Here is a 23,795-nt window from a genome sequence, read left to right on the forward strand (position 1 = left end):
AGATCAATATATAGCTGTATGAATAAATACGCACAGGTCTTAATGCACAAATCTGATTTTTTCACGTTTTTCCGACTCGACTGACCAGGAAAAGTTGCATAAAAATGGACCATTTCAAATCAGCGCCTAGCTTGAACACGGCTTTTGGGGAAGGACCATGCTTGACAACAGTCATAAAACTTTTGGGGAAGGACCGTGCTTGACAACAGTCATAAAAAAATAAAACGGGGTGAGGATAAGTCTGAAAATGCTCTGTTTTCTCTCTGCTCCAAATGAGGAATATTTCAAGATTGCTTACACGGTGAGGTGTCGGGGAAAACTGTCCGTATGTGTGTGTGTCATGTGTAGTCATCTGTGCATGCGGGCCAGTTTGCTCAGTGCATCTTGAACTGTGAATTAGTGCGCACGTGTTATACTTGAACAGGCTCAATGGACAAAGGCAGTCTGAACGGGCACGCCAACAAAACAGGTATGACAAAAAATCGGAATTGTGCATTAGGACCTGCGGTATGAACCTAGCCTTAGTTAGCTACCTGGTTATGAAGTAGGTTAATTTGTTGATAAATAATAATAAAAAGAGTCATGAAAGGCACACAAAATACCATATGGACACAATACTTAGAGTACATGTATCAGCTCTTGCTATGTAAAATAATCTTCTTAAGGGATGTCACTTTTTACATACCTAGTCTGTGTGGTCCACGGTAAATTTATTCCTGACAGCCAAAGTACATAAGAATGAAAGATTCCCATTGGATTCCATAGAAAATGCATGTGGGTGAATTTTGACCCACTTGTGGAAGCTTAAGATAGGAATACACAAATGACAATTTCTTCAAATGTAGAAAAAGTTAATCAAAAATTTGAGTGGCATTATATCAAAAACATGTTTTTTGAGGAATACCTGGAGAATGAATAGATAACAATTTTTCATTCCAAAGATATTTCAAGAAAACAACCTCACCGGGTCATTTTTGACCCACTTGTGCATCTAAGGGTTAATAAGCAACTCCAGTGCACTGCCTGACCAACAAAAAGCAGCAGGAGGGAGAGTGAGACTACGTGATCGGCTTGGGACGGCTAGACTGTATTTATTTAATTATTTTTTTTAATTGAAAGAAAATCCGCTTTGGACTTAGGGCGCAAAGTTATAAGTGCGAAGTAGGGAGGGATCACTGTAGATCAGGAGTCGACCAATGTCAATTGCAGTCAATTAGTTAAATATCTAGCTCCAGTTTGCAATCTATTTATGAAGTGAATGCTGTATATGCGTTGTGAATTAAAAGTGCTAAAAGGCGAGTATACAGTGGTACCTCGACATACGATCGCTTCGACACACGATCTTTTCGACATCTGACGTAAAATTTGACTCGCCATTTGTTTCTACAGCCGACGACATGCTCGAAATACGACGACATGACAGCACTGCAAACGAACGCACGGTGGATTTTCTTGTGTGAGAAATCAACACAGTTTTCAAAAAAAGTTGATACAGTTGGAGAAACAAGGAAAAAAGTGATGCTTACCTTTGAAATGAAGATGCAAGTTATAGAAAAATATGAGCTTGGGGTGCGCGTCCCTGAACTGGCTCAACAATACAGCTCCATGGTCCTCTTCCGACCACCGTTCGCCACTATTTATAAGTTAAGGTGACAATTATTATTGTGGTAACATTGCCAAGGAAATCGCCAGCTTCGTCACGTTTTTATCATTTATTTAAGAACTTATCCAACACAAAACGCCCATTGTCTTAAGCAGTTGACTGCTCTCAAGAAAACGAAAGTATTATCTCTACCGCACCGACCTATTTCACTGAGACGTCAGCTTCGCGGTGCGTTCAGGGACAGTAAAAAGTGTCCGCCATATTAGAATCCGATTCGTTACATTATTTACAGGAATAATTATTAATTATTCTTATTATTATTATATTATTCTGAATTATTTATTTATAACTTATTTGTTTTTCTATGTTTAATTGCCATTTGTAACAGTGCCAGCAGTATTTATTAAGAATTTAGTGTATGTTTTTAGGCTTTGGAACGAATTAATGGAATTATAATGTATTTCTATGGGAAAATCCTGCTCGACATACGACCATTTCGACTTACAAACAAGGTCCTGGAACGAATTAAATTCGTATGTAGAGGTACCACTGTACTGTGTTGCAGGCTCTTCAAATATAATTAATTAGTTATTAGAAGTAAGATCTTTATCTCTCTAGCTATATTCTTCATAAAAAATCTTCATAGAATCTGCAGACATGAACACTAAAATCACTTTGGCTATCAATGCCAGCCCCTTCTAATTCAAATGGATTGCCGTGGGGAAAAAAAAAAAATCACGATTTGTCACACCAGTACACAATTAATTGCGATTTATCGTTTTACAAAATACAGGAAATTTGATACAATATTCACATCTGTGGCCATCAATGGCAGCCAACGAGTTAAACCAACCACAATGACCGCAGTTATGTCAATCAAATTTCAATATTTTTCTGTTTTCGTATTCCTAATTAAGTGGCCATAACCTCTCACCCCAATGCCACGTTTTGTTTTCATCCATTCCATCACAAACAAGTGTGTGAAGAGAATACCAGCGTCCGCGGGGAGGTCTTGATAAGTGCTCGCAGCAAGAAGGGGGGCATTACCCTGACAGGTCCAAGTGATGGATGGTGCCCCCGTGGCAAGGCTGCGGGCTTCCCGTCTTGTGTTGCTGCGGAGACGCAAACAGCATCTGTCACTGGAAACATAAGGAGAGGCCCAGCTCGCAACGAGCGGGTTCTGGTGGGCAGGGATGAACCCAGCTGTTTTGGGGTTGAGGGTCTTACTCCAGTTTGTTGTGGGATTCAAGTGAAGCAGCAAAAGATTGAGTAAGGGAAGATGCATGTGTTATTGATGAAGTTTTGGAATTATTGGCTTCAAGTTGGAATCACAGAGATAAAGTTGAAATGTTAGGAGGGTAGAGTTCTACTTTCACGATATTAAACCTTTACATGAAAAATGCAATTTTGCAAAAATAAATTGTTAATATGCACCAAAAAAAGGTTCACACCAAATTTATGGTAAAACATTGGCCCTATTTGCTAATATTTCACATGAAAAAAATGGGCAAAGTGTAATTACTATTGTGTAAAAATTACAGTAAACTACAAGTTAAAATATAATGTATTTGAACCGTTGTTTTTAAACTAGCCAACAACAAAGTTTTTTTTTTAACTATGTTATAAAAAAATCATGTAGTCTCTTTTCTATTAAGATTTTTCAGCCCCCCAAAAATCTACTGTACTACTATTTTCATGAACACACAAGCATTGTACACTTCATTTTTTTGCATGAAGAATACTGTAAAAACTACAGTTTTTCTTTTTTTAAACATTACAGTATTTTATTTTAAAATATATACGGTGGTACCTCTACATACGAACTTCTCTACATACAGAATTTTCAGGTTAAAAACATGCCTCAACGGGAAAATGTTGCCTCTTGATATGAAAGGCAAAAATACAGTATGGCTAGCACTCGCTGCTCCAAGAGTTTAGTGAAAGTAACATACCTCCAGCTGCTCTTCCATGGCTATTGCCTAGCATTCCTGGCATCCAATTGGCTAAGAGGGACTTCGACTTCATTCGCCCCTCGTGTTCTGACAGCTTGAAATGAGTGCATTTACTTCTCCATTCTTGGTTTTTTACCTTATGCACAACTATATTCTTATGTTTATTGTGCTATAATTTAATTGTAGCATGTATTTGTTACGTACATGTTTTGATGCATTTTTATGCATTATAAAATATTTATGTCTGAATTTTGGGGGGCTTGAAAAGGATTAGGGCATTTACATGGAAAACGAGTCTCAACTTACAACATTTTCAGGTTACAAAACTACTTCTAAAACCAATTAATTTCATAAGGAGAGGTACAACTGGACTCTTTTTTTTTTCACGGTAAACCAGTACCATTTCTCAAAAATTAACAGGATTTTTTTTTTTGTCTCTAGATACAATGGGTTTATTTTATCAAATTATATATACAGTGGGGAGAACAAGTATTTGATACATATCATACGTATATATGTATATACCCCCAATTTGGCCAAATTTCAAAATTGTCCTTCATGCATGTGTGATACATCATTGGAAGGCTTAAAATCTCAATTTTTCTGGGAGAAGAAAATTTTTGAACAGGAAGGCATTAAAAAAAAAAAAAAAAAATTTAACCCCTAAACCCTAACTCGAGGTGAGAGCATGAGAGAGTATAATTAACGACACCATGATTTAACGAGATATTATCGCGTACTTACCTTGTTTCGTTCCAAAAACTGTAGTATGTCTCACAGAGTGTCAAGACACAGCTGTGAATGGCAGCAGCTGAACTTTTGGGGATTTTATGGGTATTCATGCCAGGCCCTACGGGGCAGTGCAGATTTACAGGGCGACAGAGAATGATGCACTTTGACCCCACCAAGCTCCCTCGGCCTGGAAAAAAATATGCCCGCCCACTCGAAGCGATGTCATTTTTCTTTTGTTTCTAAAAGGCACAAAAATTGAAACATTCAACATATTTAATTTAAAAAATTAAAATTCGTATTATAAAATTAATTATTATTCATTATTAAAACAGTAAATTAAAGCTGACATTCCGCCATATTTGCTGTTTTTAATGTTTAGTAGCACCGCTGCGCACGCCCAATGTGACGTGTACGAGTGCTGACGTTAACAGCGCGGTCTTGCGCCGCAGGAGCCTTTGATATGCATGCCGAGGAAGCCCCCTCAACCCCCGCAATCGGATTCTTCCACTTTGGAGGCAGGATTAAGAATTTTTCGTCTTCGCCGACACCATATGCACGCGAGGCGAGTCCGCTACTCAGTCATTGCGTCTTTGTGTCGCAGAGTCGCCATGTAAACTGCCCCTCAGTGAGTCCGTCTCCCTCAGACTTTTATCCCGTCATGCAACCACTAGCCTATAGCAACGCATAGTAACACACGCCTTTCCATCCTCGGTTAGGGCAACGGCGTTCCCAAGATGAGAAAGGTAATTAATTAGATTACTCACTACTGAAAAAAAAAAAAAACACCGTTATTTTCTAACGCCGTTATTAACAACACTGGTCGAGATTTTCTTTTTCAAATATTTACCCTTTTAAACAATTTTTCTTTGTTTGATTCGATTATTTATCATCTGATTTTTTAAAAAATTTTTATATACTGTATATTTTGTTCGTACTGTTATTCCATTTCTCTTGTGAAGCGTCGTTATGTGGCTTGAAAACCGCTCTAGAAATGAAATGTATTAATATAATTATTATTATTAAAATATCGTGGAAAATGCGACAGTCACAAGAAAAAAAAAATACAATTAAGCGATAGTTATTAGGTAGATATCCATGACCTATTTAGACACTATTTTTTTCATTGTGACGTAATTTTCGTAATTTTTTAAAAAGTTTAAAATATGCAAGTGAATAATTTTATAAGGTTGTATTTTTAAAAAAACTAAATATTAGATATCAATTATTGATTCTAAGGTAAAAGTGATAGACATTATGAATAATAAATATAATTACTTACCTTCTTTTTATGGCTGGGTTGAAACAAAAGCGGTTGCGCGGTGTCTGTAAACGGGGGGCTCCAGGGTAAAACGGACAAATTAAAAATATTTTGGGGGCTTAATGTGCCATGAAACTGCTATGGCAGCATATAGACATATTGTTCTATCAAACACAACATTTCTTTCGGCTTAAACAACAGTTTATTTTTCAAGAGGGGTGCAAGAGCAGAAACGGCTTTTTCAGCTTGTCTGTGTTTTCCACCATATCAATACAATGGTGTCTTAGGAGCACTGGGGGCTGTGTCCCCCACACTGGAGAAGTGGCTCCAGCAGATAACTGGAAAAACATCAGACATCTCCGTCAAGAAGAGCGCAGTCCTAGGAACAGCAAAGATACTGCACAGGACCCACAAGGTCCCAGGCCTCTGGTAGAAGACCCGAGCTTGAGATGAACAGCCACCCACCCTACCAGAGATGGGGGGAGGGGGAGGAGTTTAAAAAAAAAAAAAATATATATATATATATATATGTATATATATGTATATATGTGTATATATATGTATATATGTATATATATGTATATATATATGTATATATATATATGTATATATATGTATATATATATGTATATATATATATGTATATATATATATATATTCAAAATGGCATTACGTATAAACTGTAACCTCAGAAACTTTCATGTTGCATTGCAAAGTTGTGCTAAAATCCATTCTTCAGAACTTTTATCCTTGACTAGATAAAGATTATTCATTTACTATTTACACGTTTTCCCTTTAGAATGCGGCCCTAATACTATTTGGTAAAAACATTTGCTATCCCCTCCCCCAAAAAACATTCTAAAAACACACCTTTTCTGCATTTGTACTGCAAGCTTGTCACACCTTGACGAGTGCGTTGCGTTGCTGAAGGATGACCTAGATTTCCTTTTGCTGACATTGTTGTGAGCCGCTTTTATTTTCCTGCTCGGCCCGTTAAGTCTTAGTCAGCTGACAACAAAGCGAGGCAAATATTAATACAGCGTCCGATGCAATATTGATGAGGAAAACGCGGGGAAAAGGGCAGCGGCAAAGGCTGACAACTTCACTTTGCTGCTGTCAGAAGGCTTGCCATGGCAAACGCCTACTGAGGAGACTTATAGTTCAGTTCTGAAAGTGATCTGATTAGAGTTTTCTGTGGTCAGACAAGATTGAGAGGAAAGTGGTGTTAAATGACTTAATTTGGGAGTTGTGAGAAAAAAATGAGGGCGTTCAGAGTCTTTGCATTTTTTATGAGCACTTTTGCACATTCGAAAACATCCATCAATGCATGAGAGCTAATGAAACGTCCAACAGGTCACAGGCCAACTCACTCATATTTCGTCAGCGTTTTTAAGGCGTGTCATTCCATTCCACAGGTCCGCCCGTAAACGTTACATGCAATATTTTTATCAACAGCTTCGGCTCGGTCACGGAGACGACCATGGTGAGTTCTCTGTGATCGTGGCTGCGTTACTGTGCACAAGTGTGAGTGAATGTGTTGTCTGTCCCTCAACTGCAGGTCCGCCTGTTAACGTTACCTGCAACATATTTATCAACAGCTTTGGTTCTATAGCTGAAACTACCATGGTGAGTTGAGGGGTCGGAAACTGATTGAATTCATCACGTTTTCATTTTTTATTCCATTTTTAGTCTTTTTTAATACATAAATAGTAGGGGTGTTTTAAAAAAATCGATTCTGATATATATCATGATATTACGTCACGCAATTCTCATATCAGTAGTTGGCGGCGCGCAGCAGCATTGCCTTGCAGTCTGCTGAAGTGACAACAACATTGAATTAATCCGAGTAGAGATTTGCGTACGTCGCCCTCTAGTGTTTATTACTGGGGTGTTTACACACCTATAGCAGCCCAGCGTCAGTCAACGTAAACGGTAACATTAGCAGCTATTGGCTGTGTACTGATGGCGGCACACCTCAGCAATGGCGGACAGGTAACTTCCAGTCATTTTGCTCGGATTAGTCCTTTTAGTCTGAAATATGGGCTCATTTTGGCTTTTACCGCAAAACGGAGGCATGGAGTATTTAGAATCCTGCATCTGAGCAGGTTTGAACTAAAAAAGAGAAAATGTTATAATGAAAGTCATGTTGTTCAAACATAAAATAAAAACATTTTTACTTGAGTGCTGGATTAGGTTTCTAGGAATACATTTATGTAAATGTACTTTTATGCATTCGTGGAGATGGCAGGGGGGGGGCAGGCAGGGCAGTGCCCCTCTAGTGTCCGAAAAATATCACTGTGACTGCCCCCAATATCTTCTTCAATTTAAAATACAGACTTAGCTGGTAAACTGTCGTTTATAAAAGTTGTAAAGCAATAAAACAAACCAAAAAAATGACTGAAATGAACAAGAATCATATAAAGTAGGTCATAATGGTTCAAAATTACGAACAGATCATGTGACTAGGACCTTAGAGATGGTCCTTTGCTATGCTTAGCCAAAACTACACCTGAGGAGGCAAGATGGATATTTGGAATTTCTTTGTCAAATGTTTCGCCCCTCACAAAAGTCAGACTCCGCCTATGCTTTTATGTCCATTTAGTGTATTATCAGGAATAATCAGGATCAAATAAAAACGTGACCTGTGAATCATCACCAGATATGAGGCAATACACACCCTTATTAAATAGCGTATTGTAGTATTGGACTTTATAAAAAGACAGCAATAAACAGTTTTAAGGATTTTCTTATGCAATATTTACTATGCAACCAAATTTTTGCAAATAAGTCAAAGTAAAAAAAAATCCTCCGGAAAAAACAAAGGTGAAATCTTGATTTATTTTTTATTTTTATTTTTTTTAAAGGAGGCTGAGTCATATCTCAAGGCAGTTACAGTGGGGCAAATAAGTATGTAGTCAACCACTAATTGTGCAAGTTCTCCCACTTGAAAATATTAGAGAGGCCTGTAACTGTCAACATGGGTAAACCTCAACCATGAGAGAGTGAATGTGGGGGAAAAAAAAAACAGAAAATAACGTTGTTTGATTTTTAAAGAATTTAATTGCAAATCATGATGGAAAATAAGTATTTGGTCAATACCAAAAGTTTATCTCAACACTTTGTTATGTACCCTTTGTTGGCAATAACGGAGCCAAACGTTTCCTGTACCTTTTCACAAGCGTTTCTCACACTGTTGCTGGTATTTTGGCCCATTCCTCCATGCAGATCTCTAGAGCAGTGATGTTTTGGGGCTGTCGTTGGGCAACATGGACTTTCAACTCCCTCCACAGATCTTCTATGGGCGTGAGATCTGGAGACTGGCTAGGCAACTCCAGGACCTTGAAATGCTTCCTATGAAGCCACTTCTGGCTGTGTGTTTCACTCAAAATCTCTCAATACATGGCCCCATTCATTCTCTCCTTGACACAGATCAGTCGTCCTGGTCCCTTTGCAGAAAAACAGCCCTAAAGCATGATGTTTCCACCCCCGTGCTTCACAGTGGGTATGGTGTTCTTCTGATGCAATTCGGTATTCTTTGCAGTGCAGGATTTGAGTCCCTGGCGGCGCATTGTGTTACTGATATTAGCCTTGTTACTTTGGTCCCAGCTCTCTGTAGATCATTCACTAGGTCCCCCCGTGTGGTTCTGGGATTTTTGCTCACCGTTCTTGTCATCATTTTGACGCCACGGGATGAGATCTTGCATGGAGCCCCAGATCGAGGGAGATTATCAGTGGTCTTGTATGTCTTCCATTTTCTAATAATTGCTCCCACAGTTGATTTCTTTACACCGAGTGTTTTACCTATTGCAGATTCGGTCTTCCCAGCATGGTGCAGGTCTACAATTTTGTCTCTGGTGTCCTTTGACAGCTCTTTGGTCTTGGCCATAATGGAGTTTGGAGTGTGACTGACTGAGCTTGTGGACAGGTGTCTTTTATACCGATATTGAGTTAAAACAAGTGCCATTAATACAGGTAACGAGTGGAGCCTCGTTACACCTTGTTAGACCTCGTTAGAAGAAGTTAGACCTCTTTGACAGACAGAAATCTTGCTTGTTTGTAGGTGACCAAATACTCATTTTCCACTCTAATTTGGAAATAAATTCTTAAAAACTCAAAACAATGTGATTATCTGTTTTTTTTTCCACAGTCTGTCTCTCATGGTTGAGGTTTACCCATGTTGACAATTACAGGCCTCTCTAATCTTTTCAAGTAGGAGAACTTGCACAATTGGTGGTTGACTAAATGCTTATTTGCCCCACTGTATTTACTCTCACCCCAAACGATGACACATGCAAAAAATCTGAGGATTAACTTGCACTTTTACTTTTTCTTTGGGTTTTTTTTTTACTTGCAAAAGTTCCAGCAAGCATGCTATACGCAGAGTTTGAAGGTGGGCTGGCGGGGCAGTGCTCCTTGATGGCCGAAAAATATCATTGCGTGTAATTGACTTACCTATATATGAATTTAAAAATTAAAAATGAATAAATAACATAAAATTCTGTTAATAGTTTTTTTTACAGAATTACTAGGCGCAGCCGAAGCGTTGAGGGGGTCCAGTTTGGTGGCCTCAGCATTGCATCTCTGCTTTTTGCAGATGATGTGGTGCTGTTGGCTTCATCAAAACGTGACCTCCAACTCTAACTGGAGCGGTTCGCAGTCGAGTGTGAAGCTGTCGGGATGAAAATCAGCACCTCCAAATCCGAGACCATAGTCCTCAGTCGGAAAAGGGTGGCGTGCCCGCTCCGGGACAGAGATTAGATCCTGCCCCAAGTTGAGGAATTTAAGTATCCTGGGGTCTTGTTCACGAGTGGGGGTAGAAGGATGCGGGAGATCGACAGGCGGATCGGTGCAGCGTCTGCAGAATTGCGGACTCTGCACCGGTCCGTTGTGGTAAAGAAGGAGCTCTCGATTTACCAGTCGATCTATGTTCCTACCCTCACCTATGGTCACTAGCTGTGGGTCGTGACCGAATGAACAAGATCCCAGATACAAGTGGCCGTAATGAGTTTCCTCCGCAGGGTGTCCGGGCTCTCCCTTAGAGATGGGGTGAGAAACTCGGTCATCCAGGAGGGACTCGGAGTCGAGCCGCTACTCCTTGCCTTGAGAGGAGCTAGCTGAGGTGACTCGGGCATCTTATTCGGATGCCTCCTGGACGCCTCCCTGAAGAGGTGTTCTGGGCATGTCCCACCGGCAGGAGGCCCCGGGGATGTACCAGGGCACATGGCTGGTCTGGGAACGCCTTGGGATCCCGCCGGAGGAGTTGGTTGAAGTGGCTGGGGAGAGGGAAGTCTAGGCTTCCCTGCTAAAGCTACTGTGGTAGATGATGGATGGTTTATTGTTAACAGCGTGATTGGTCTCTGAAGGGTTTAATTGGGGTGAGGGGAGTGGAAGACAGTTTGGTATTTAAGGAAAGCACATTTTAAATTCTTGAAGGGTATTAAGATGATGTATAGATCATAAGGGTAGATGAATGAGTGCTGCACATTTTGTATATTAGGTTGCGGTATTCATCTGAAAATTGATTGCAAGAAGAAGAATGTTAACGCGCACATGAGGTACGGCCACCCACTTGTGACCGCCTGTTCACGTGACTGTGCTACATCACTTCCCCCGTTGGCTTTATGGAATTAATTATTCTTCCAACGGTCTGGCATGTGGGATGAATAATAATTAGGGCTGTCAAACGATTAAAATTTTTAATCGAGTTAATTACAGCTTAAAAATTAATTAATCGCAATTCAAACCATCTCTAAAATATGCCATATTTTTCTATAAATTATATATATATTCTGTAAAATAAATTGTTGGAATGGAAAGATAAGACACAAGATGGATATATACATTCAACATACTGTACATAAGGACTGTAGTGGGCATTTCACTCTACTGTCATTTAAATCTGTCTATGCTGTCCTCACTCCAAAGCGTCTACTTTTTCCAAAGCTAGACAGCTAGTAAACAACGCCTTAATAATCGGACTTCTTCCTTTTTCATCTGATTTATTAATAAAATGGCCTCAAACCATTGTCCTCTTTAGACCGTGGTAAAACTACAAAAAAAAAGGTACAAAAGCATTGCATTAGCAACAACGTTAGCTTAGCACGCTATACAGGTTAACTAAACATAAACAAAAAGCGTCTCATACAAAAAATATAACATTTCGCTTACTAACATAATATGTACATTCTTTACAACAACCATACTTACGGACAAATCTTGTCCAAGGATCATATAAGCACAACATTACAACGTAGGCGTCAGCCCGAGACGTCTTGCAGCCATACTGAACTGGCAAGAAAGCAATAAACCATGTTGCAAAGCGACCACAAGAGTTCACTGTTAGACTGCACAAAAACCCTTGCTGTAAAACTTACCAAAAGACAGAATACTGTCTTTTGGTAAGTTTTACAGCAAGGGTCTTTCAAGAATTTAAAGTGCAATTTAAACAGTCTTCCTCTCCCCTCAGAGACCGTGACGAATTAAAAAAAAAAAAAAAATCTTTATTGTTTAATCTATCACGTACATATCTATATCTTCCCTCATCCCTTGAGAGAAAATGGCATTGATTCACACATGCGCAGCAGCAATCTGTCGCGATCCTGTAGCCTGTCACATTTGGGTAGTGACAGTGACAGAAACTTTCTGTCTTTTAACCGAAAACCGAAAATGCAATTTTAGCTATTTTTCGGCCGAAAGTTTTCAGCGTCAAATTTTTGGTCGTATCTCTACTTTTAATGGAAAACTAAAAAAAAAAAAAAATAAAAAAAAAAAAGAATACAAGTTATCGGTTAATACGTTATATTTTAAGTATAAAGTGGACTTTTGTTAAGTAGTTTGAACACAACATTTTACATGAACTGGCCTCCTGTTAAGTATTTAGTACAAAAAATTTCAAGTTACAGTTTTGATAAAAATGTTGGGCACACTCTAAATGAAAAGCAAATTTTCGCGAACACAAGAATTTTAATGGGAATGTTACTAAAAGACAGTTTAAATGCTTGGAGAAAAAAATTCTACTTCCATTTTTTTCAAAGTGAAAATCAGATCAGTGCTCCCGATGGTGCTGCACCTTAAAAGTTACACTGTACCCCCCCCCCCTTTTTTTTTTTTGCAGCTCATGCTGTGACTATAAATGACACATGTAGCTTTCCGCTACTACGAATCCTCCCGTTCTTTTTAAATTTCATATTAAACCAAGTTAATAATTCATACAGTCAATCCCAACTGGTAAATCTCCATAAATCCAGCCAATGGCGACGGGAGCGTCCGAAAATTGCTGCTATGCTAAAATATCCACACTGATAACGGGATAAAAATACAAAAACGCACGAGTACGCGCGGGAAAACGGCAGCGATCCTATTTAATGGCCTCTAATCACCACTTGGATCGTGAATGGAGGATGTTAATTTGCACACGAGTTGGCAATTACACAGATTCCGACACGGGCGCCGACGCTCGGGAGGTGGCGACGCGCTGATGAAATGTCAAACAACATAAGAGCGTGTCATGGCGATGACACATGCTCCGAGCTAATAAACACATCGTTTGCTTTCTATTATGGTGACTCCATGATTGCGTTTAATGAGAAAAGTTGTTGCAAATTGGCGCGCCGCCACTTTGTAATCAGCAACATATTAAAATATTTGTCTAAGATGAGCAGAGGAATATTTGTTTTTTACCCATTCATTTTTCTGTGAGTCTGAGTCTGTGTTGTGCTTTAACTGATTGGCTGCCATTGTTACACGCCCAATCCATTTAAACTGGGATAGGTTGGCAGCAATTGATTACAGTTGAAATGGATTGGATGTTTGTCGCTGTCAATATCACTGAACAAGTCAATTTTTGTGTTGTTGCTTTGCATGCAAGATGTTGTTTCGTATTGTCGTCAAGTGATTTCGACAAATTGTTGCAGCCGCGAAGTGATCCATACTAAAGGTGACAATTCTCGGAAAATTACAGGATTGTGTTTTTTGGAAGCAAAATTGATTTTGAATGACTGCACTTAAAGGCAAAAAGTATTGATTTTCATTTTTCTAAAATATCCCACCAGAGTTCAAGTTAAATGTCAGAGGAGAAAGTTGTTTTGTTCCAACTGATGTTTACGCTGCTCCACCTTAACTAAACTTAATAATAGAGTGGTAGAACCTAACATTAAATGTCTGATTGAACGACTTTTTCTGCAGAGCACAGGTAAAGCTGATCGAGAAAACATTGTTGAAAACTTATTTCTCAGCATCAATGAAGGCAACGCAAGAAGCATATTGATTTTAGAAAGCATAATTAGAGGTTCAGGGTTTGAATTTGAATAAATCTTGAATCTTCTTTCAATTTTCAACTTCGAATCAAAAAAACGAAACAGGAACATGGGCTGTTAGCTTTTTTTTTTTTTTTTTTTCGTTTCGCGTCATAAAATTAAATCAAGCAAAAGTGTTTTAAGTCTGTCAACTGTTTGGAAAAATTCCACAAACTTCCTGTTAGCGTAAGCAGTTTAGTGCCGATTAGACAGTTATTTATTTTGATCAGAAATAATATTAAGTATCGTATTGGCCCAAATATAATACGGCCCTGATTATAAAACGACCCCCTCTTTTTCAAGACTCAAGTTTGAAAAAAGACTTTTTGAACACCAAATTAATTTTTATATAGAAAATAATTACAGTATATCCGAAACAAATGATTATAACAATATATTTGAGAGAAAAAGCATGTTATTTTGCCTTATTTAAATCTAAATATCTGAACATTTAAATATGTAAACTAAAGTGCAATCGCATTCGTAAATGAATGGCTTGTGGTTTTTGAAATGTAAATAAACCAATCTATTGTGATAAAACAACAAAATTGCAATAACTGCATTAACCATCAAAGTAAAGTCTAACTGTAACTGTAGTCTTGAAAGAAATCTGAATAAGGAAAAACATTGCAATAAAATAATGAGAGTAGCTGAGATCTAGCATGACAGAACATTGCTTCACTGATATCTGGCGCCATCTAGCGTCGTGAATGGGTATACTGTCTAGACCGCGAATATAAGACGACCCCCTCTTTTTCAGGCTTATTTCAATGCAAAATATACCATCTTATATTCGGGCCAATACGGTATAAGGAATTGCACGTTATAGGCGCTAAACCGTAATACAGTCAGGAGCAGAGCTAAGGGGGGGTGCAGTGGCACCCGGGCTCAGACCTCTGAGGGGCCGCCTGGTTTGCGGCCGTATAAGGGGCACGGTTGGGCGAAGGGAGGGTCAAACACAATAGAACGATGATGCATGGAGCTGTAATATAGTGTTTAAATGTTAACATTAAACACACCCTACCGCCCAGAGGCCTGGTTTGTGGGTGTAAATGGGGCGTGGTTGGGCAAGGGGAGGGTCAAACAGAAAGGTAAGATGATGTTCAGAGCTGGACTATAGCGTTTACCCCGGTAATACATCCCGCACCGCTGCCACTCGCCCCCAATTTCTACAGGGTGCGTTTTACGAGCAGAGTGTCTGTGGAGCTGCTCGATCGGTTCACATGAGGATTGCAAAATCGCGCGAGAGTAGCGGGTATTTAAAGATGACTACACAACAACCATTTGCCTTTCCGACCCCGTGTGATCAGCTTTCTTTCTGAAATACAAAAGAAGTCCTGTGCGAAACAGAAAAAGATTTCAGAAGAAGATTTCAACATGTATTGTACAAATTAAATACCTCAATGAATCATTTTTCCTTATGAAAGGTTTTAAAAAGCTTTCTGATGAATTTTCTTAAGTTAAAGTGCCACACAGAAATTGATCAAATTAATTGCACTGTTGCCCCTGTCTTCTGTGACTCTTTGAGTGACATGTGGAAATCACAAACTGCTCAGGGTCACTGTGGCGTTTATTGCCGTTAACTACACACATCCGGCTGCCTCGAACGTCACCAAACACACACATTCCAGCGCACGCTTTCTTATCTCACCACCCGTGCATGTGCACCAGTGGTGTTACCAGGATGCCAGGTGTGGGTGGGCATCAGTCTTACTTGGGGGGGCAAAAAAAGAAAAAAAAGCTACAATGCTCAAGTAGATCGAAATCCGGCGTAACCTTAAAACATGTTTTTTTTTCTCTTTGAGATAACTGTTGTTGTGATTTGGTCCAAACAAATAAACGTTGATTTGATTTGATTTGACTTAGAACACATCCATAACTGAACAGTATGGACATGCTGGTGAGAATGTCTTTTTTTTTTAGGTAACCTATTGTGGTTCCTCGGTTTTATTATTATTATTATAGTTATTCTCTCCGCAGCCCAGTTAAGCTCAATTTGACCCCCTAAAAATGCTTCAAAATACACCAAAATCGGCAGGCAGGTCAAGGCAAGTGCAATCTTTGATACCATGTAAAGACAAATTCCAAATACACTATGTAGCGCCCCCTAGCAGTCACTCTTTGTCCCGCCGACGCTTTGAGCCCTACTTTGACCTCCTCAGAATGCTTCAAAACTCACCAAACTCAACAGCCAGGTGAACACTGGTGAAAACTTTGATAAAATGTAAAAAAAAAAAAAAAAAAAAAAATCTAAATATGCGTAAATTTGTGTAGCGCCCCCTAGGAAATTAACCAACATTTCATTTTTTTGGTTTTGTTTTGTTTAAGGTGAAAGAGGAAGTAACAACGCAAAGGTTCAAACTTAGAACACATCAGTACTATATGAATGGGATACCATACACGGTGCTCAGATTAGTACTACATCCAGTTTTCTTTGGGTGGGCAGAGCCCTTCCCCCGTAATGCCCCTGATGCGCACAGTCTGTCGGTTCCAAGGCAGCACTCGCAACAGCATATTATTTTGAAAATTGAACGGTATTCAGTATTATATTTTTACACGCGTGACTTCTGGTCCGCCCGATTCTACCTAGTTCAATTGACGCAGGAGGGTTGCGTCTCGCGACAAATATGGGTTACGAACGAGTTCCCTTCCTTGGCTGGTGATGTAACCCGATTTTTTGCGCAAGTCGGAATTAACCCTTTAAGTACCCCAAGATACCCCCCTGAACCTCAAAATAACTGTCCAAAAACATGCATTATACGTCATAATAAGACATTGTGTTAAATGCAGTTAAAATCAATGACTATTTGGGCTTTAAAAAAATAATAATAATAAAAATCGGGCTTTACTTGCAAGTGAGTCGCCTTGCTTAGAGAAAAGGATCCTGTGGAAAGAGCAAGGTGGCAAGAGAAGGGCGGTATCATGGCCGCTTAGGTCGCCAGCGTCCCCTCTCTTAACGCGAGTCCGACGTCCAAACTAAAAAAAAAAAAAAAAAAATGGATCGGGACTTGCTTGAGAAGTTCGCGCCGGGCGGAAGCAGCACCAGCATCAGCATGAGAACAAAAAAGTGGGACCTAATGCCGTCAGGAACTGCAGGACAGCGGGGATGCTGCTGGGGGAAGGGGAGATCCTGACATGGCAAGAACCAGGTACTATTTATATGAGAAAAAAAAAAGGACTGGAGATAGAATGGTGGACGAGAATGAAATGCAGCCGCTCTGCAACTGGTGTGCACTCGCTGCTGGATTGCATTTAATTGCATTCATTGCCTGGTGTATTTCAGCCTTAAGTGTCAAAAATCTCTAAGGTTAGTTCATACCACAGGTCTTAATGCACATTTCCAATTTTTTGTCATATCTGTTTTTTTTTTTTGGCATGCCCGTTCAGACTGATTTGTCAATTGAGCCTGTTCAAGTATCACGCATGCGCACTAATTCGCAGTACAAGACGCGCTCAGCAACTGACAAGTATGCACAGGAGCATAAAAAAAAAAGACTACACATGACGCACACACACACATACAGACTCCCGGCCGTGTAAGCAATATTGAAATATTGCTCATGTGGAGCAGAGAAAACCAAGAATTTCAGGCTTCTCCTCAACCCATTTTATTTTTTATGACTGTTGTCAAGCCCGCTCCTTCCCAAAAGCCGCATTAAAACTAGGAGTTAACGCTAATGCACAGCTGCACCGCCAACGTAGCGCCCTGTCTCTCAGGCTCTTTTTTGACTTAATTGCTGCATGAATTCTGATTTGGGAGACTTGACAGTTTAGACCGTCACCACATTCTGGAAAAATGTGGCCTAGATCGGATTTAAACCACACACGAAAGTGACCCAGATCAGATTTGAAATGGTCCACTTCTATGCGACTTGTCACGTTCAGACCATCAAGTTAATGACTCAAGTCGAAAAACACGAAAAAATCGGATTAGTACATTAAGACCTGCGGTATGAACCTAGCCCAATACACCCCCATCCCCCTCGCTCAACTGGTTGTTGCCTGCAGAAAGTGTTCCGCTAGCTCTGCCCCAACTCACATTTCGGACGATCGTATTGAAGGCCCCGCGAGTAATCTTCCCTTAACACCCTTACCCACCGGACGTTCTTCTCGCGGGGCCCGTTGTTGCTTATAGCACCGGGGGCCTGTTCACATTTGTTCGGCCAGTGAGTACAGTAGCTCACCAGTGCAATCCGAACAATATTATATGCGCACAATTTCTTCTCGGGGATTTGAATAAATCAAAACTGATGACAAAATCACACTCTGACCTTGTATTTTCAAATTAATATTTTTCAATATAAACATCAGATTAAAATCTGAAAATCACTGCGTGATGTTTTTTCGTGATACGAAAATAACAAAAAAAATGCTAACAGCTCAGCTTTTTAAAAAAAAAAAAAAAAAATTAAGTTGATTTCTCTGCTAAATGAGCTTCAAACAGTTGAAAAACAAGAATATTAACATCCCAAATGATGAGGGTAGGTTGAGGTCAGACAGCTGCTCGCTCAAGCGCTTTATTTAATCAATATCTGTAGATGTTCCAAATTGAGATCATACTTCACCTCTATCAAAAACTAAAATCCTTTGATTTTCAAGTACCTTTGATATAAGAAAGGTGATAATCAGTGGGAAGACTTGAAACGATCTCTGGATATTTCTCATAGCAAGAGCCCTATCGATTTGGAATGATATACTGTACTTGCTGAGGTCAAATCAGTCAGACTAACAAATAGTCAGAGGTGGGTAGAGTAGCCAAAAAGTTTACTCAAGTAAGAGTAGCATTACTTCAAAAGAATATTTCTCAAATAAAAGTAGTTATCCAAAAAATGTACTCAAGTACAATTAAAAAAGTATTTGGTGCAAAGTATACTCAGGTAATGAGTAACCTTCCTTGTGAGTAATTGCTTCCTATGTTTACATTTTTTTTTTTTTTTTTTTTTGAAACAATGGTATTAAATTCAAGTTATCTACATGAACTCTTAGTAATTCAATTCTGTACAATAACCCATTACATAACCACATTAAGCCAAATAAATTAAAATATATATACTGAATTCCAGCGAGAGAAATAAAAACACAGAACTGAAGCATCACCTAGTTTGAATAGTTGAATAGTGAACAGTTGCTTCATAGTTCCAATTATGAAATTAAAAGGATCATATTTCTGGTTTTCTGTGGTCAATTGATGCCAATCAAAAACTGGGAGAAAGGTTAAAATCCGCACTTTCGAATCATGTTGACGGCAGCGCTCAATGTCAAACACTTCCATTTTTTATGGTGCTTTAAAGATGCCATGTGATTGAACAGGCCGTCGTGTTCATACAGTGTATCACAAAAGTGAGTACACCCTTTGCATTTCTGCAGATATTTAAGTACAGTATATCTTTTCATGGGACAACACTGTCAAAATGTCACTTTGACACAATGAAAAGTAGTCCGCACTCTACATCAAATTAGTGTGCATGGCTGTCACCCCGGGAGGAAGCCTCTTCTGACGACGTTATAGAAGAAAGCCCGCAAACAGTTTGCTGAAGACATGTCAACAAAGCACATGGATTACTGGAACCATGTCCTATGGTCTAATGAGACGGGCGGGCTTTCTTGTGTACTGTCCTCAGAAGAGGCTTCCTCCTGGGGTGACAGCCATGCACACCAATTTGATGTAGAGTGCGGCGTATGGTCTGAGCATTAACAGGCTGACCCCTCCACCTCTTCAATCTCTGCAGCAATGCTGACAGCACTCTTGTAATGAGTCACATGACATTTTGGAGGGAAAATGACAAGCAGTACTCAATTTGGACATTTAGGGATGTACGTATTTTCTATGGGGTGTACTAACTTTTGTTGCCAGGGGTTTAGATATTAATGGCTATATTTTGAGTTATTTTGAGGAGAAAATAAATTAACTCTATTATATAAGTTGCACACAGACTATTTTTCATTGTGTCAAAGTGTCATTTTGTCAGTGTTGTCCAATGAAAAGATATACTTAAATATCTGCAGAAATGCAAGAGGTGTACTTACTTTTGTGATACACTGTAGAACTGCAAGCTTGAGTCTGATTAATAGAATGGAGTCATGTGATTATTGTTGCGATGTTTCTTGGGTGAAACTGGTAGAGACACTGTTGGCATCGCTGGCAAAAATAAATAAATGAATAAATAAATAAAATCTAAAATGTAGAATAAAGAGGAAAAACGTAGCGATTAGTGTCGCCCAAAATAACGGCGTAACAGTAGCGTTTCTTCACAAATCTACTCAAGTAAAAGTAAAAAGTATGGCTTAGTAAAACTAATAGTAGAAGTACATTTTTTCTCAAATAGGTACTCAAGTAAATGTAACGGAGTAAATGTAACACGTTACGACCCACCTCTGCAAATAGTCATGCCAATTATGAACCAAGTTTTCTCACCAATGATCACTTCGCAGAGGCCATTGTTGTCCGTCATATTCCCCAGCAATGTTTTCAAATACAATTTCCCACTACGCTTAAAAAGAGGAGATATTGTATTAAAAAAAACAATGCAGATGAGTGACTTTGTGTCACCAGCATGTTCCCTTTCCCCTAAGCCCAATAGCTGCACCACAAAAATATGCAAAGCCGCTTGTCGTGTCTGCAGGATTACAGAGTGAATATCTTCCTGCGGCAGACGTGGAATGACCCCCGGTTGGCGTACAGCAAATACCCAGACTCCTCTCTGGACCTGGACCCTTCCATGCTGGACTCCATTTGGAAGCCTGACCTCTTCTTCGCCAACGAGAAGGGCGCTAATTTCCACGATGTCACGACGGACAACAAGCTTTTGAGGATTTTCAAGGATGGGAATGTCCTCTACAGTATCAGGTGAAGGAAAGTGAAGAACTCATTGACTGCCAGCTCTTCCAGTAAAAATGACAGTTCGAGGAGATGAAAAATTCAAGGAAAATATGGTCAAATGTGTGGTTTATATTAGCCCTAAATGTTGTTTTTATGGGTGCACTGGAAATCTTACGGTGGCCGGGAAGTGTCAGGCAATTTGGAAATTTGAAACAAGGAGGAAAAAAACAACAACGTAAAAACCAATAGTTGCAACAAAAATGCAAAATGACCACAATGGAAGTAACCTTCAAAAACACACCTACTTAAAACTAGTTAAATTCCTGTGTTTTCAGTGTAAATCTACTAGAGTTTAAAATAAAAAACAAACAGAAAGAGGAACAGTTTCTTTGCTAAAACCATCTCCACCCTGAACTGCCATATGCAGCACCACATCACCCAATGTCCAATATACATTTACATGCAATATTATATGTGCAATACTTACGTGCAATATTCAATGCCTTCACTGCCAAACTGCTGCAACTTCACTCCAACTATTTGCACTGCCTGAACATAGGACTATCTCATACACATTTTATATTTATTTAGACTTTATACTTTTATACTTGCAAGTCACTTTTGAGATTTTAACTTATCCTGCACTGTAAAGGGAGATGCTCCACAATTTCATTGTACAACCGTATAATGACAAAAAAGGGCTATTGTATTCTAGAAATAAATGAAATTACCTGCCAGTGCTTCAAGTAAATTTGACAAAGATTTCTTAGTATAAGAAAAATAGCTAGTTGAAAACAAGCTTAACATACTTATTTTAAGCAATAAATTGGTATATTTAATCCACAAAAAAAAAAGTTTGTTGTCAGAAATGTTCTTAATTCAAGAATTGATATTGTTCAAAACATTATTTGAAAGCAATTTTTTCTTGATTTAGGTGAAAAATTACTAACTTTTAGATGCATGGGTTTAATAACAACAAATAGTAATATTTACTTAAAGTAAATGGAATAATGTGACGATTTGATACACTGAAGATTTATTAATGTCTTAATCAGATAATTTTTCTTAAATCTAGTCAAATAATTTTCTCCATCTTGTTTTAGGTTTTAAAGACTAGCTAACAGATTATTGCGTCAGATAATTGCACTTTAACTAAATATTACTATTTGTTCTTATTAAGCCCATACATCTAAAAGTTGGTCATTTTTCATCTAAATCAAGAAAAAATTGCTTTCAAATAATGTTTTGAACAATATCTATTCTTCAATTAAGAACATTTGAAAGCTTTTTTTTTTTTTTCAGATTAAATATCCTAATTCATTGCTTAAAATAAGTGTTAAGCTTATTTTGAGCAGGCTACTTTTCCTATTTCAAGAAATCTGAGTAAAATCTACTTGAAGCACTGGCAGATCATTTCACGTATTGCTAGTAGATTTACACTAGGGAATTTAACTAGTTTTAGGGAGCTGCTTTTGCAGGGTACTTTTTGGTGTTTGGCGACCATCTCGGCCTTAGGCCTTTCAGAAGTAGTCAACCAGTAGAGATTGTTGTTTGATATCTGCAGATAGCGTTAGCCAGTCAGACGTAAGCACAACGGAACTAACTAAGCACATACCCTACTAATAAAAAAGCACATGATGGTTTCCTGTAATAACAAGACCAGTACCCATACACAACAAATCTATGCTGAATGTTTTAGCAGGTCGCGTACAGCTGATGCTCTCTACTGGATAACTACTTTTGAAAAGCCTAGAGCAGAGATGGTCACAAAGCAATATGTGTATCTACCGATATAAGTCTACTTCTGTTGTCGTCTTGCGTCCGTGTTTTTGGCATTTGTGTTTTTTCTTGTGCAAAGCGTTTAGAATTTCCAAATTGTCAGACAATTCCCTGCTACCGTACAATCTGTCCCAAATTGACAATTCAGCAATCATGACTGGACAAAAGCATAATTATGGCACTACATTGCCAAATTTGTCTTAAAGTTGCTATGAACTGATTGCCTGCCATTGACGGTGATAGCCGACCGATCCATTTTGACTGGGAAGGGCAGCAGCAATTATTCGCTGTTCTTTATTCCAATTGACATGAATAGACAGCTAATGCTAAGAAAAAATTGGTTGCTACCCTTCAATTTGTTCCATAAAACTAATTAAAAGTACAGTTTTACTCTGGTTGGTAAGGTACGAATCCAACTGTAAAAAGTGAATATTTCCTTCAACTTCAAAGGTTGTAGGGACACTGTTTAAATTAGATTAGATTCCATTGTGACTGCCCCCTTTGACATCTCGTAATTCACTGCATGTAGATTTTCTAATAAAAGAATTCAGATGGAAAGCGCGTACGGTAATCTCGGCGGGTTTGTTAAGGATCAAAAGATTAAAGTAAAAAAATTGAGACTTCATGCTGGGTTTCCATGAATCCGAAGACTCTTCAAGCAGTTCCATTTCCAATTGGGAACTTTAATTAAGGCCAAATAGTCACACAAAACCGAGCACATGTATGAAAATATTTCATTCTATTCCAATACACCGTCACGTCCAACAGGAGCCGAATTCAATCTTCTGGACACAGAACTGAAAGTCTTTGAGTCTATTACGGAGGCTGCTCGGGGCTGAGTGGTGCTCAGGTGTAGAGGCAGAGCGGGTCGACGCCTGAGATGAAAGCTGGTTAGCCTCCATCGCTGTTCGCGGCAGGGAAAGATGGTGGGGGGCCCAGTGGGCACCCGAATGCCTCGGCGAGACAATAAGCTGCAGTAATGAAAGTGTGATTGGAAGCCGCTGGAGTGAATCTTGCTGATGTATCCCAGCAGAGTGCAAGGGAGACACGAGAACACCACTAGCACACTTTACTACAGTGTAATGTCTCTTTTTTATGGTTAGTGTCCATTTATTTGTTGTGATTTGTATCACTGACATCACAGGTTGACCCTTATCCTCTCCTGCCCGATGGATCTGAAAAACTTCCCAATGGATGTCCAAACGTGTACAATGCAACTTGAGAGTTGTGAGTGTCAGAATTTTGCTACTTTACATGTTATAAACACTACCATGGCAGTAGTCATAAGGTTGATTGATTTTGGGGTTTAGATCAGGGGATTCTGTGTTTTGTGTTGGGTTCTTCAACTAGTCAATAC

The 23,795-nt window shown here is 39.0% G+C and overlaps 1 protein-coding gene across 9 annotated transcripts in view; it reads left to right on the forward strand.

Annotated features, from left to right (window-relative positions):
- LOC130927136 (glycine receptor subunit alpha-2) overlaps positions 1-23,795 on the forward strand; it is a 63,734-nt gene that overhangs the window by 14,988 nt on the left and 24,951 nt on the right. For 7 of the 9 annotated variants that reach the window (XR_009066356.1, XM_057852716.1, XM_057852715.1 and 4 more), the window contains 3 exons: positions 7,104-7,171; positions 20,463-20,686; positions 23,583-23,665. Coding sequence is in view for 8 of the 9 variants with exons in the window: in XM_057852716.1 (XP_057708699.1) it covers positions 7,104-7,171; positions 20,463-20,686; positions 23,583-23,665 (375 nt within the window). In the remaining variant the exon portion in view is untranslated. Of the gene's footprint in view, positions 1-7,000; positions 7,029-7,103; positions 7,172-20,462; positions 20,687-23,582; positions 23,666-23,795 lie in introns of all 9 variants that reach the window. The other 2 variants (XM_057852717.1, XM_057852718.1) reach the window with 2 other exon arrangements.

This window comes from Corythoichthys intestinalis, chromosome 12, assembly GCF_030265065.1.
Source record: "Corythoichthys intestinalis isolate RoL2023-P3 chromosome 12, ASM3026506v1, whole genome shotgun sequence".
NCBI lineage: Eukaryota > Metazoa > Chordata > Actinopteri > Syngnathiformes > Syngnathidae > Corythoichthys > Corythoichthys intestinalis.